At 37.9% G+C, this 15,366-nt stretch overlaps 1 protein-coding gene across 1 annotated transcript in view; it reads left to right on the forward strand.

Moving 5' to 3' along the window:
- LOC107592668 (1,4-alpha-glucan-branching enzyme-like) overlaps positions 1 to 15,366 on the forward strand; it is a 194,866-nt gene that overhangs the window by 84,150 nt on the left and 95,350 nt on the right. The window contains exon 11 of the mRNA XM_016282208.1: positions 13,167 to 13,310. Within this exon, the coding sequence (XP_016137694.1) occupies positions 13,167 to 13,310 (144 nt within the window). The remainder of the gene's footprint in view (positions 1 to 13,166; positions 13,311 to 15,366) is intronic.

Consider the following 15,366-nt stretch of genomic DNA (forward strand, 5'->3'; position numbering starts at 1 on the left):
CCGCCATTACTTTCTACAGTGCGTGGAATGGTGCGTTGAGATTGGTTGAGCGGATATATTGCTTTCTGCAGAGAAGGAAGAATGGCGTTTGTTGCAGTTTGGAAAGAAAGGGAGAAAACATGACAGAATAACTCGGCGGATATCACATTTTGCGTAAAATTAAATATGGACTTTTCAATACCGACCAGATACAATGCTGATTTTGGCAGAAACTCAATTTTTTTTTAAAAATGGTGTTTATCGCGTTTTGGAACCAAACTCTTCAAATATAACCTTTTTGTAACATTATAAATGTCTTGACTGTCACTTTTGATCAATTTAACATGTGCTTGCTGAATAAAAGTATGAATTAATTATTTTTTAAATGTAATCTTCCTGACCCCCAAATGTTTAACAACTATGTTTTTTTTGTAAAACAGTTACATAGTTACTGCATATGAAATCAAAAAAGTGTTATGCATGATTCAGAAAATGTGTAGATTTTTTATTAGCTACATCTAAGATCATACTGAGTTATGAATTACTCTTGTGGGGAAAAAAGAAGGTTTAATTGAATTATTGTGCATATTTAATTATGCGCATAGTTGTGCATTGATCAATGTAAGACCATTAAGTTAAGGATACTGTTTTTTTGTTTTTGTTTTTTCGTTGCAACTTGCGGTTCTTACAGGGATCTTTTTTCTCTTGTATGTTGTAAATTTCCTGTCTACCTTGACAGTCTTATACAGTAAAAGCAAAAAAAGAAGTGTGTGTGCCCTGTACACTGCAGGGGTGACTGTTGGTGCTGAGCGCACAGCCTCCATGGAGAATCGCCTTGCATTGCTAAACAAGGCAACCCAGAACACAGGGCTTTTTACCAGACCAGCAGCATTGGGCCGCATGCTTCTCTTTTCACCGGATGACCCTCTGCGGCTCCACTCCAGCAGGCTGATTCAGTGCTGCACTCTCCGCACACAAAGGTGTCCACTTCACTGACTCAGGATCAGTGTTTAGAGTGGCATAAAGACTGCTGCTTGCTGCTTTTTTTGACATTTGCTTTTTCATACAACGTTGCCCAGCATGCAGTTTTTATTTGGGGCTTTTAATCTGACACCGCTATCGATTTCGTTTTGCGTTGGGGTACCGATGAGACTGCACATTGAGGCCTCTCGAATGACTTGGAGTTTGTTTGAAGAAAGAAAAAGAGCGCATAGAGATGTGTGCAGAAGTGCGTGCGACTCATATCTATGTATGTGAGCCAATATATATTTAATAAGGAAGCTCAAGATGCTCCCCTGCTCAGAGGTCTTTCAAAAACAACAGCAAATATTCTAGACGCACTAAATAACATGGTTCATACTGTACCTCAATAAAAATAAATGAATGAATAAATAATCATAATAATAATAATAGTTATGTTTCTGACAGTTATGTTTGTGAGATCACCTTAAAGGAGTAAGAGCTGATAGTTGGTATTCCACTGCCTGCAGAAACTCTCTCATAGCCACACGCATCCCAGCCCTGCTTTTAACGTCACCCAACCTGTCTGATTAATCCGACCTCTGAGGCCACAATGGCAACCCGACTACATCCGAGAGCCTCTGAGAAATTAAGATGTCCTAATAAGAGAAGCAGATGAGGCTTGCAGCACAAGTTTGCCTGATTGTATCTGATTACCACTCCAAAACACTGTCGCTTCAAACAAAAGCACCCTAATTTAGCCAGTGCCCTTCTGTCCGAGTCCAACAAATTGAAGTGTAATGGAAACAATTAGAGCTAGTGAAGAATGCCTCACATGCTGCTGAGAACAGCAAGAGACTGAACCGCGGCCCTGTTTCCCAGCTAAACATACAAATTAACTTCGGATTGGTCTGAAGTCACCTCTGTCCGCGGAGGTCTCCATTTCAAGTGATTTGCTCTGATATAATAGTCCATTAAAGAGAGAGTTCACCTAAAAATTACAATTCTAAATTATTCATCAATATTTACTCACCCTCGGGTCATTCCATGAAACACACACACACAAAAAGACCGAAATCAATGGGAATGTGAGGAACTTGGAAATGAATGGAGCCAATTTTTGGAGGATTTCGAAGCAAAAATGTCAAGCTTCTAAAGTTAAAAAAAGGACTTGCATTAACTGTATTGTATTATTTGAGCTGTAAAGTGGTTCAAATCATCATTTTTAGAGTTTTTAGGGTTTAAGATATTGTGTTGTCATGGCAAGAGTTGTATAATTGTGTATGACTTTACACAGAAAAGGTTAGAAAGTAAATTTGTCACACTAAAATCATGTTAAAATTAGTTGTTTATGTCTTGTGGTTGTACAATTAAAACAGAGAATGTATTAGGGCTGGACCAGAATATTCGAATATTCGTTCGGTGGGTTGGCATTCGATTTTCAATTTTGAGATTCGAATATTCTTTATTTTATTTTTTTTCAAACACCTGGCATCCCCCGCAAAACGGTTCTCATTCGCACTTGAATATGAATCGCCCATGAGTGAACATCATGAACGTCATGATTCAGTTCATCTGGAAGAGAAGACAAAAATGCCGAAGACCTCAGCTGTGTGGGAGCACTTTAAATTGAGTGAGGACAAGACAAAGGCAGTGTGCCAAATATGCGATTTGAAATTATTGTTGGTGTAAAAAAAACTAGCTGCTTTTATCCGCCATGTTAATCAGTCATTAGTAGCCACGCGGGAAGTCGATTGGATGAACTGTTCTCGACATAATAAAAATGTAAACAGACAGACAGACACAGAGATTCCTGCCTTTATTACAACATGTCTACACCGGACGTGACAGTTGTCGTGCCGCGCCGCGACAGCTAAAGTCTGTCTACACTGGATGCGACAAAGCGACCATTGAAAATCATTTGTGTCAATAGAACGCAGCAGCAGTTTTCTGTCGGGAATTTGTCGTGTCGCGCCGCATCCAGTGTTGACAGCATCACTTATTATAATGAGTTCTATAGTATTTTGTCGCGCCCCGCCGTTCGCGTCTATTGTAGACACGGTGTTAGAGAGAAGAATATGTTCAGCCCCCTCCCTCCGAAGCTTCGAATAGTCGGTGTTGATTACTACCGAAGCTTTGAAGCTAAAAAAAAAATGGTATTCGGACCAGCCCTAGTATTAATGCTTACAATTTTGCCACATTACTTTCCATAGTAAGCTTTTTTTTTTCTTTCTTTTTTTTTAAAGAAAAAAAAAATCGTTGTAGAAGTGGTAATTACATTTTGTGCTAATCAACATTATGCCACAAATGCTGTTGATTAAGTTTAACTTGTACTGAATCTGATGCACGATTATTCAAATAAAACCAAAAACTGTGATATGGCTTATTGCAATTATCAAATTACAAAGGCTGTGATTAAATAAATATATGAACTGCATTTTTCACAGTGAAGCATGCATGCATATATAATGCACTTATAAGAAATTATAATGCACTCAGAAGAAATTAAGACAGCCATAAATATTAATATTGTAATTTTACGGTTATCTAAAACAAAAAAGTTAGTTATTTTACAGTATTAAAACATTACAAAATTACTGTTTATTTTGTTTAATATGTTTAATTTATTAATAATAAACTACTACTTCTACTACTGCTACTACTACTGCTAATTATTATTATTAGTAGTAGTAGTAGTAGTATTGTTGTTGTTGTTGTTTTATAGTCATATTGAAATATAATCACAACATTTTTGGCATTGTGCAGCCCTATAAACTAGAACAACAAAACTGGAATGTTTCTGGTGCATTTTTCCCCCCATTTCAATTGCAGTTTTTTTCTGATAAAAATTGCAATTGCATTCGATTTTTTTTTTTCGATTTATTTATTTTCCCTAAAGAACGTGACTGGAGCTTTCAGGGTTTTAAAAGGAAACCCATTGTAATATTGTGGAAAAGAGCGACCAGCATATTCTTTCGAATGTTGTTGTTTATGCAGAAGATCAAGTCAGACAGGATTGGAATGATATGAGGGCGAATAAATTATCCCATCGTTTTTATTTTTGGGTGAACTATCCCTTTAATGGCATTCTTTGTGGATGTGAAAACCCATCACAGAAGTCAATGCGATGCTTTCATGCAGATGTAACCCAGATTTGCATCCCTCACAATGCCGTGACTCATATGTTCACACCAGTCACTGGGTTGTTACGTTGCTTTGCAATTGTGCATTACATCAAATCATTTCTTTTGCTCTCTGTGTCAATAAGACGGGGTCATGAGAGAGTTCTCACTCAAAGGAGAGACTGATAGAATCTAGAATCAGACAGAAATTAAACTGTCAGATGATAATTGAGGGGAAGCTGTGTGGTATGTAATGCCAGGAGATAAACAGAGAAGCAATGTTTCCTATCTGGCCCTCTTCACCTCAGCCTCATTAGGGGTTGCATTTCCCAGCATGCTCCATTTTGGGACTTGTCCTCTCTCATTTGGTTAATGGCACTCCATTGACTTAAGGGTCTAAAGCAGACTGTATTTTTAGGTCTGCTATTAATTGCATTCAACGTATTGAAATATCAAAAAATAACATAATTAATCATGCCTTCTGACTTTGAAGATTCATAATAAGGTATATTCCTTCCATCTGACACCTTTGTGTCCCCGTTTGGTAATCACATATTCACCATTGGAGGGACAATATGTAACAGTGTTGGAATTAACCTTTGAAAAACCCATATTGGTTGATTACAAATCTGTATTTTGGGTTTATGTAAAGCTCTAAATGTGAATGATCATCACGAGTTGACCCTCACCTCAAAACTGTCATGGCACTAAAAATGTAGGATGTGGTAAATGGCCAAAGATTTCAGTCTGTGTATTAAAAAGCATCATAGGTATTTGACATCCTGGAAGATTAAAAAAAAAATTTTTTTTTCCTGATTTTGGCAATAAAAAGTACAGTAAATGTAATAGTTTTGTACAAGGGAGTTGTGGGGGTAATTATAGGGGAAATAACACTCATTCAGATTTTGTATGTGTGACCCAAATCAAGAATATACTGGAATGAAGTGATCAGAAAGGTTTTTTGTTTTAATCTTATTCGCAAGTTTGAAGTGCAAAAAAACTAAAAATATTTTTCTCTATGAATAAGACTATATGCATGCAGAGTATTTATGATAGCAGTGTTAAAACAGATAACAAACTTAAAAATCCTCAATAATTCAAAGATTGAGAGTTACAAAGCTGAATTATTATTATTATTATCATTATTATTATTGTTCTAAACTATTTAAATAAACTATTTATTATTTAAAATTTATATTTATTTAAATTTATTTATTTAAACAAATTTTGGTTAAACTAACTGACTGAAAGAGAAAAGTTTTATTTAATAATAATAATATCTGTTATTAGTATTGTTATTATTATTATTATTATTATTTTTATTAAATAAAACGTTTTTATCTTTCAGTCAGTTAGTTTAACCAAAGTTTAAATAAATACATTTAAATAAATATAAATGTTAAATAATAAATAGTTTTTTAAATAGTTGACAAATAATAATAATAACAATTTGTCATTTTAAAGTTTAGTTAAATATTAGTTTCTAATCGTCTAATGTTCATTTCTTTCAAATGATATATTCCGTGATTGATCTGTATTTCTCATTGACCTTCAACATTAATTGACAGAAAGAGGAAAAAGTTGTATATTCAGCAAAAAATATATTGACTTCTAAAGCTGTTTTCTGTCCATTCAGTACTTTACTAGTCTGCCGTCACGTAATAGCTTTGAATTATCTTCACTTTCCCTGTGCAACACCACAGAATGTGAACATTGTGGTCCTCATGAGATTAAAGTATATACTAATTCATTAAAAAAACAAACTTACATAAAAACATGTGATCAATCCAAATGAATGATTTTGATCTGTACAATTCTTATATTGTGTGTCAAATACGTTGTTTGTTTGTCCCATTGTATGGTTCTTTTTACCCATTATTCTTGTTCTTTAACCTGTAATCAACATAAACACAGTTATACACCAGCCTGCAACAGGTTTTTTTAAATTTAAGATGTTTTATAGGTGTCACATCATGTGATTCCAAGGTTTCCCTAACAGACATTTCCCCTCAGAACAAACTCTGAGCGGTAAATGAAGAGATGGCTGAAGATGAAGAGCGATGGCTTTCAGTTCTCGTTGCAGCACTCTCTTCATTGCAGTGGTAGTGACGGTTAAAACACCCCTGCCTTTTTTTTGTCTCTCCATTGATTGTTTGGCTGTGGGCTAATATAAAGGTTTTCCTGCATGTCAGTCACTTGTCAGGTGCAATCTGACTCAGTACATGCCTCTCACTCTCATGGGCTTCCCTCACTTCTGTCAGTCAGTCTGCTTCATATGGGGCCTGTGGGGTTGGTGTGCGTGTGTGTGTGTGTGTGTGTGTGTGTGCGTGCGTGTGTGCATGTGTGTGTGTGTGTGTGTGGTGAAGACACACAGCACGAACAGATCACCATGAGTGATGTGAGGAATACAAAAACGTCTTTCCTCCCTCCTTGTTTGCCGCTGGAAAGTTGCTGATGTGTAGAACTTGAGATGTTTTTGTCAGTAAAACTACATACACCAGTGTGTTTTTACTGTAAAGGAGTTTTCTCTGTCAGGTGCTGCTTTTTGTCTTGAAATTGTATTGTTTGGCATTGTTCCTCTTGTGAAAAAAAGAAGTACACTTCAGCATATTTATAAAAAGAGTACTTATTACAGAAATAATAATGAAAAATGATGAAAAAAGGAAGGCTGCATTTATTTGATCAAAAATACAGAAAACAATATTAGTCATATTTGAAATATTACTGCAATTTAAAATATATTTTTTCTACTTTAATATACTTTAAAATGTAATTTATTCCTGTGATGAAAAGCTGAATTTTCATCATCATTACTCCAGTCACATTCAGTGTCACATGATCCTTCAAAAATCATTCTGATATGCTGATTTATTATCAGTCTTTGCAAACAGTTTTTTGGAACGTGTGATCCAATTTTTCCAGGATTATTTGATTAATAAAAAGTTTAAAAGAACAGCATTTATTCAAAACATAAATATGTTTTACAATATACACTACTGTTCAAAATCTTGGGGTCAGTACATTTTTTTCTTAATTATTTGAAAGGAATTAATACTTTTATTCAGTAAGCGTGTGTTAAATTGATAAAAAGTGATAGCAAAGACTATTACTATTGTTAGAAAAGATCAGATTCTATTTTGTTTGCTGTATTTTTTATCAAATAAATGAAGCCTTAATGAGTATAGAATATTTAAAAAAAAACATTACAAATCTTACGGATCCTAAACTTTTGAACAGCAGTGTACTTAAGTGCAAACTGAACGCAGTGTTTAAATGTTGACACAATTGAAATTAAATAAATATGTATTATAATTTAAATTTATATTAAATGCAATTAACTAAAAGATGTGCTTTTTTGACCCATCCTATGATGTACAGTAGGTTAGTTTGTTTCTTCATCAAACAGATTTGGAGAAATGTAGCATTGCATCACTTGCTCCCCAATGGATCCTCCGCAGTGAATGGGTGCCGTCAGAATAAGAGTCCAAACAGCTGATAAAAACATCACAATAATCCACAAGTAATCCACACCACTCCAGTTCATCAATTAAGGTCGTGTGAAGTGAAAAACTGCATGTTTGTAAGAAACAAATCCATCATTATGGCATTTTAACTTTAAATCACTTCTGGCCAAAATATCAGTCCATAATAACGCTTCCTCCAGTGAAAAAGTCCACCCCCTGTTGTCCTCTCACATCAAAATCCACTGACAAACAGTATTTGTTTAGAACTGTTTCACTTGCAAATGGGTGCTTGGTTTGTGTTTATTTCTCTCCTGATTCAGACAAGAGGTCGTTTTCACTGGAGAAAACAATATTAGGGATAGAGGACTTGCATTTTAGGAATAGTTTGAAGTTAAAAAAATGTCTTGATGGATTTATTTCTTACAGACATGCAAATTTTCACTTCACAAGACAATAATTGATGGACGGGAGTGTGGATTACTTGTGGATTATTGTGATGTTTTTATTAGCTGTTTGGACTCTCAGTCTGATGGCACCCATTCACTGCAGAGGGTCCATTCGTGAAAAAGTGCTGTAATGCTACAATTCTCAAAATCTGCTCTGATGAAGAAACATTTTGGATTGCCTGAGGGTGAATTATTCATTTTAATTCATTAGTATTATATTATCAGCAAGTACAGTTTATTTAAAAGATATGAAGTAGACTACAAGTGCATATTCAGTACAATTAAGTACACTTCTTTTTTTTATAAGGGTAGAAATTTGTTTTTGCGCTCCAGAAGGTGGATGCTTGAATCCCATCTCGTTTTTTTTAAATAAACAGAGCTGCATTCATGACAGGTCTTCAGATTTGTGTTGGACACACTGTCCCTGAGTTTTTCTGTCTTCCCACAAGCTGAACATCTCTGTTCTGTTCCAGTGAAATCTTCTCACTGAAAGAGGATGAGATGTGGGTACCGTCACAGGGCTAAGGGTGAAAAGTAGAGTTAGAAGACATTTGAGTGAGAGTTGGATGATGAATTTTAGGAGCGGAGGATGTTGACTCTTAACTAAGGACGGTTGACTCTTTCCAGTCATTCTGTGCCAGAGACGTGACACAGATGTCAGAATAACAACTTCTTCACAGCATTATTTACATTAGCATACAGCTTTCCTGTTTTCTCATGTGATGGCATATGCTAGATAGATGGTGTGTGCAGCAGTGAATTGATTGAATGTTTTTATCACATGGTGACATGTTTATTGGGATGGACAGTAATTATATTATAAGATTGTCATTATTATATTCACCCTCATGACATTCCATAGTAAAACTAGTCCATACAATTCTTCTTGGTAAGACTGCACCAGCTTTTTGTAAAGTCATGCCTAGGTACTTAAGTACTAGTTAGTTTTGTAACCAATAGGGCCTTTCGCACCGCAGGAACCTTTTCATAGTACCAGAACTAATTGTGCCATGTGATGGCATATGCTAGATAGATGGTGTGTGCAGCAGCAGCAGTGAATTGATTGAATGTTTTTATCACATGGTGACATGTTTATTGGGATGGACAGTAATTATATTATAAGATTGTCATTATTATATTCACCCTCATGACATTCCATAGTAAAACTAGTCCATACAATTCTTCTTGGTAAGACTGCACCAGCTTTTTGTAAAGTCATGCCTAGGTACTTAAGTACTAGTTAGTTTTGTAACCAATAGGGCCTTTCGCACCGCAGGAACCTTTTCATAGTACCAGAACTAATTGTGGAACTACCCACTTTTCGGCGTGTTCGCACCGCCGGAACTGGGAGCGATTTTAGTACCGGACTGCCTTTTTCGAGAACCAAATTAGCTCCTACTCCGGAGCAGGGTCTAACCAGCACAACTGGTACTAATCGTGACGTAAGTAGACATTGATTGGCCAAATGTGTATGAAAACGCCCTCACCCGCCATGATTTAAAACGCCGTGTAAACATACTGTAAGCATGTCAACTTATTTCTCAAGTATGGAGAACAGCGATAGATGGACGGACGCTGAAGTGCAGGCACTTGTTGCAAATGTAGCACTGCCAGTTGTCGTTGGAGATTCTTAGTCCTCCTTTCCGTTCTTTCAATCGCTTTACGTATACATCGACTTTCCATGTCCATTATTGTGAAACCCGCGAGACACAACAAAAACACAGCTCCGATCACAGCGTCCTCCATCCTCCTGTTGTTAATGTTGTTCTTTGTTTCTGTTGTTGAACGCCGCGCACAAATGACGTCGCTGTCGACCGGCTTACGTCACTTCTTAGTACATACTCTCGGTGTGAATGCAACTCTTTAAATGGTACTGGAAAATAGTTCGCGCAAAATCGTCCCAGTACTTTAGTACCGTACGTTTAGTTCTGGAACTAAAGTGGTGCGAAAGGGCCTAATGCTACACCTAATTTGGATGTACCATTTGTTCGTAAAGCAAGATTTTATGGTAATCTAATATGACATTGTCACGATACGCTGCCGGAAGGAATGAAGGAGAATTTATTAAATCCAACACACAGGGTAAATCCACCCTTGGGAGGGAAGGAAGACACACATACACAACTGGTAGACCCGACAAACACAGACTGAACAGACTGGGGCTTAAATATACAGGATATCGAGGGAATTGGGAGGAACACAGGTGAACAGAATGACAAATTAAGAGACAACGAGGACATGAACGACCAAATAAGGTGGTGGGAGGGAGGAGCCAAGAAGGAAACAGGAGGAGCCAGGGCGGATCAGACGGAGGAAGGAGCCAGGGAGATGACAGGAGGGACTTGGAGCATGCATGCGCCAGGTGGGACCCAGGCCACAGCCATGATACCGACCCACGGTGGAGCTGACGGAGGGAGGAGTCATGGAGGAGGAAGGGCTAACGACTCCAGGGGGCCAACCGACTCCGGCGGAGCAGGAGGCGGAGGAGCCCAAGGCGGAGAAGGAGAGCCGATGAGCCAGGGCGACGGGGAGGATCCGGAGGGCCAAGGTGGAGCAGATGGCGCCGGTGACCGAGGTGGAGATCCAGAAGGCCGCGGTGGAGCCTAAGCGACAGAGGACTGAGGAGGAGCCGAAGGGATGGAGGAGCCTGACAGAGCCAGAGGGACAAGGTGCAGCCGGAGGGACGAGGGAGCCCGGTGGAGCCAGTGGACAGAAGCCGCTGGGTCAACAGGCCGAGGCGGAGTCCGGGGCTTAGAGGCTGGAGGCGAAGGCAAGGGATTCTCCAGCCACGGTGACGATGGAGGATGGCAGACCCGCGGAGCTCACACCGTACCGATGGTAGGCTGAGGGTGAGCAGAGGGGCTGCCAGACGACAGTGGAGGAGGAGTGGGCAGGAGGGCGGGCATTTGTGAGCCTCCGGGCTTTCAGGGCTTAACTCAGGAACGGGAGCCTTCTCTGCTTTGGAGTTGCACAGTCCCAGATCCGTAATTAGCTCGCCCTCAGCCACGGTGCAGGGGGCGGAGCTCCTCTCTGCGCTCTCATTGTCCGCGGCTTTCTCCCTCGCGGCAGGTCTTGTAGCTCTGGCTCTCCGTCAGCGGTGGGCTCGGGCTTGGGCTTGCTCTGCGGATAGATGGTGGGCTTGGCGTCTGGATCTGGCTGTGCTCTGGATCAGGGATAGACGCTCTCCAGACACCGGGTAATGGCTTCCCTCCAGCTCAGTCCAGAGGTGTCTGGGAGGTCGACGGGACGATAGTAATTTGCCCCGATCCAGAACAGTGAGTTCAGCGTAGCGTCGTCGAACGCCATTAAAATGGCGAGCTGGCTGAACTCAACCGCATACTCCAACAGGGAATGGTCATTGCGAGCTAGGGCGGGGAACTTAACAGCGAGGGGATCCATGAGGAACTACGGAAACAAAAACACATCCTAAAACGAGGAAACAAAATGGAGGGGAAACACGAAGTAATACTGTTTCTTGGTCGGGTCTTCTGTCATGATACGCTGCTGGTTGGAACGAAGGAGCCGTGGATAAACAAAACTGTCATTTATTAAATCCAACACACAGGGTAAATCCACACTTGGGAGGGAAGGAAGACACACATACACAACTGGTAGACCCGACAAACACAGACTGAACAGACTGGGGCTTAAATATACAGGATAACGAGGGAATGGGTAGAACACAGGTGAACAGAATGACAAATGAAGAGACAACGAGGACAGGAACGACCAAATAAGGGCACATGAGAGAGAAACTGGGTCAAGGGGAGCACATGGGGAGAAAAGCACAACAAAAGACAGTCCAATCCTGACAGACATATACATGCATTGATCCAAATTTGTCTTCAAATTTCAAAGCCTTCAAATGTGTATACACAAGTAGTGTTTGATTGATCATCACTAACAATTTAACCAATTTCAGTTATGAAACTTATTTTGCTTCAACTGTTAATGGTAATAAAATTAATTTCCAATGAACATAAATGAAAAACATGTTTTTTACATTTAATAATATACATTTGAAAAATATACATATATTATTATAATACTTAGCAATTTATAATAACTACATTTACACACATGTATTTATATATTTTTTAAATGTAATTATTTGTTAAGAATTAGTATATTGAAATATGTAAATAATATTCAGGAAATTTTGGAAAAAAATTATTTATTGATTAGAAATGCATTTTAAGAAATTGTCTAACATTTATATGTTTTGCAAATGTATAATTTGTTTAAATGATTTAATACTTTATAAAGAATTGGTCAATTGGAATATGTAAATAATATTCAAGAAATTCATTTTAAGAAATGTAGAAAATGTTGTTTAATATTTATATGTTTGCAAATGTATCATTTGTTTAAATGATTTAATACTTTACAAAGAATTGGTCAATTGGAATATGTAAATTTGTAGATGAAATAATATTGAAGAAATAAGTTGGAAATACAGTTAGGAAAATGTATAATATTTATGTTTTGCAGATGTATCATTAAATATTTTAATTATTTCATCATTTCTAAAGAGTTAGTATATTGAAATATGTACATAATATTCAGGAAATCCATTTATTAAAGTGTTTAATATTTAATAATGTGTTAATAATTAGTATTCTTGACATACATATTTAGGAATTGTACTTAAGAAATTTTATTATATTTAAATTATTTGCTAATTTATTTATAATATTCAGGAACTGTTTTTAAATTAAAGTGCGCTAGCAACTCACATAAACATTATTCACATAGTGTTTTGAAAACAACTGAGCTGCTGTCAGGCAACTGAAAAGTGTAGTTAGCAGCGTTGCTACTTTTAGTTAGTTAGGGACATTTTCTGTGAAATGGCAAGGGAGGCAGTGCATCCTCAAAAACTGAGATGGGGAAAAATCAATAGTACTAAAATAAAATAAACAAGAGCTAACATTACCACCTTAATCTCTTTCAAAGTCTCACTGTAGAGTGCAGTACTGCGGTATGATGGATTCATATACTGTAGAAATGGCGCCCAAGCTTGTAGAAAGAAAATGAAATCTTGCTTTCGACTAGAACTAACCAGACACTCACCAGTGGAATATAGCGAACAAATGATGAGAAAACAAGAAAGAATGGAAGACTTGTTCATGAAGTACTGTGAGAATTGTTTATCCTCGTTCCCTTTTATATATTTACTCATTCTCTTCCATTCTCAGATCCTTAAGGAGTTCAAGGACGAAGATTGGAACATGGGAAACATTGTGTTCACGATGACCAACAGGCGATACGGCGAGAAATGCATCGCTTACGCTGAAAGCCACGACCAGGTACTGCTGTCCGGAAACCTCCATTCCTCCAGTGTGGAGTGAAGGAAAAGTAATCAATGTGTCATTGGGAATGGAAATTGGTGTCACATCAGGTTGTAGACCTCTAGGGACGAGGGGGAAATGAGAAATTAACACATCCATCCTGTTTGTACACATTCTAACACCATGACTAGCCGATTGTTGTTGTTGTTTTCTCCTGTCTTCCTTTCTTCTCTTTGTTTTTTCCTCTGTGTAGTGTTTCCGAGGTCTGGGAATAATGATTTGTGCTACTCAATATGAGACACTTGAGTGAGTCTGAGTTGAAACGTGCTAAAACTAGTAAAATTTTACTTTGACACTTCATCAATAGACCACCTGTTTAGCATTGCATATAAAGTTTCCATCAGAATCGCAGATCCTATGTGAAACTGCATATGGTGTTTTAAAATATTAATGAACGTCGGAACCTTGGCTTAGCGGTTGCAACATATTAAGCTGTGGTGCTTGTGTAGGAAATTGATTTTATTATTTTTTTTATTATTTAATATTATACAAAAAAAAAATATATATATACAAACCCAATTCCAAAAAAGTTGGGACACTGTTCAAATTGTGAGTAAAAAAGGAATGGAATTTGTGTTCTTTTGTGTTTTGTTTCTTGTCACACATGCCTTCAATTCTGAAACCTACATAATGTTTACATGGTACATGGCCCTATGTTCGCATTACATTGTGCAGTGATGTAGCTTAGGCCGAATGGGCTATCGGGTAATGTTAACCATTAGCCGAATTAGCCTTTTTTTAGGTATTGTTTTTGCAAACTGACATTCAGGTCTGGCTCCATTCTGGTATTTAATTCCATCTTTTCAAACACCAATTACCATTTTCTTCCATTAATAGCTCCAATTTGGCTTGACACATCATCAGTTGATCGTTACAGCCATTTGTAATATTTATGAAGTGGTCATTATTACTTGAAGTTGTTGACTGTCAGCTTGGTCAATAATCAGCCCAAACAGTGTACTAGCCCCACCTGCTGACCAGGTGCTGATGCTGTACTACCACATTACATAAATGAACTCATCGGTTTAGTTTAAAAGAGACAGTCTCTTCCCCAGCCAAGGCTATATTCATACCACACACACGACCCAAGCCCCACAGATTACTTGGTGTTTGTGGACATATGGGCAGACTCATCCATGTTGCACACAGGAGTGCTGATATTGTTTACTGCTGCTCTTGTTCTGCCAATACCACTAACAGTAATTACGGCTACATATGTGGACTGCCTGATGTAGACACTTTCTACTCTTCACTTGTAGTATATCTGTAAAAAGCCTTTCTCTGTTGACTGAGATTACTCTCCTAATGGTGCTGTGACCCAGCTGAATATATATATTTTCAGTCGGTTAAGCCTCTGAAAGCCAAAGGCTAGAAGAATGTGAAATGTAGAGACAGCAGGTATGTTTGCTCACAAGAAAACATACTTGGTTCAGCTCTCTAAGAGATCCTCAAACGTGACATGCAGCCGTCATACTAGCTATGTTTCAATCCAAAGATGCAAATTTAACTTGTGAGCAAAACTAGAATATCGCATAAAACATTTGCGAATAAAGCACCGTTTCCATCCAACGAGTCAAAGAGAACAAAATCGTCACTTGCTGATAAACTGGCACTAAATATCTCTAAGAAAACTAGGAGAAGCCACTGAATATAATAATTGTCATATGTAATAAATTACTTGTGCTTCAGAGAGAGCAGACGTAACACAATAAATGCGGTCATTGCTTTTAGAGGTGGATGCCTGAACGCAGTCATGTAAGACAGTAATTATGCAGAAATACTTTGATGACAGACTTTCCTCAGGCATTTCAGAACGACCAAAACAACATATAGATGCTGTGAACAAAATCGGTCCGCTGATTAGTCAATTTAGCTCATCTCATAACCGTCTCACATGACATTTTTTCTTATCAGATAAAAAGTTTATCCTACTCAATTGTGCGCATACGTTTTTTATGCGCAGTTTCCATCCAGCGGTTTTTTTATGCAATAATCCAAAATGTGCATAAAAATAGGTGGATGGAAACATAGCTACTGACAGATGCCA

The sequence above is a fragment of the Sinocyclocheilus grahami genome, unplaced genomic scaffold (assembly GCF_001515645.1).
Source record: "Sinocyclocheilus grahami isolate Dianchi unplaced genomic scaffold, SAMN03320097.WGS_v1.1 scaffold156.1, whole genome shotgun sequence".
NCBI lineage: Eukaryota > Metazoa > Chordata > Actinopteri > Cypriniformes > Cyprinidae > Sinocyclocheilus > Sinocyclocheilus grahami.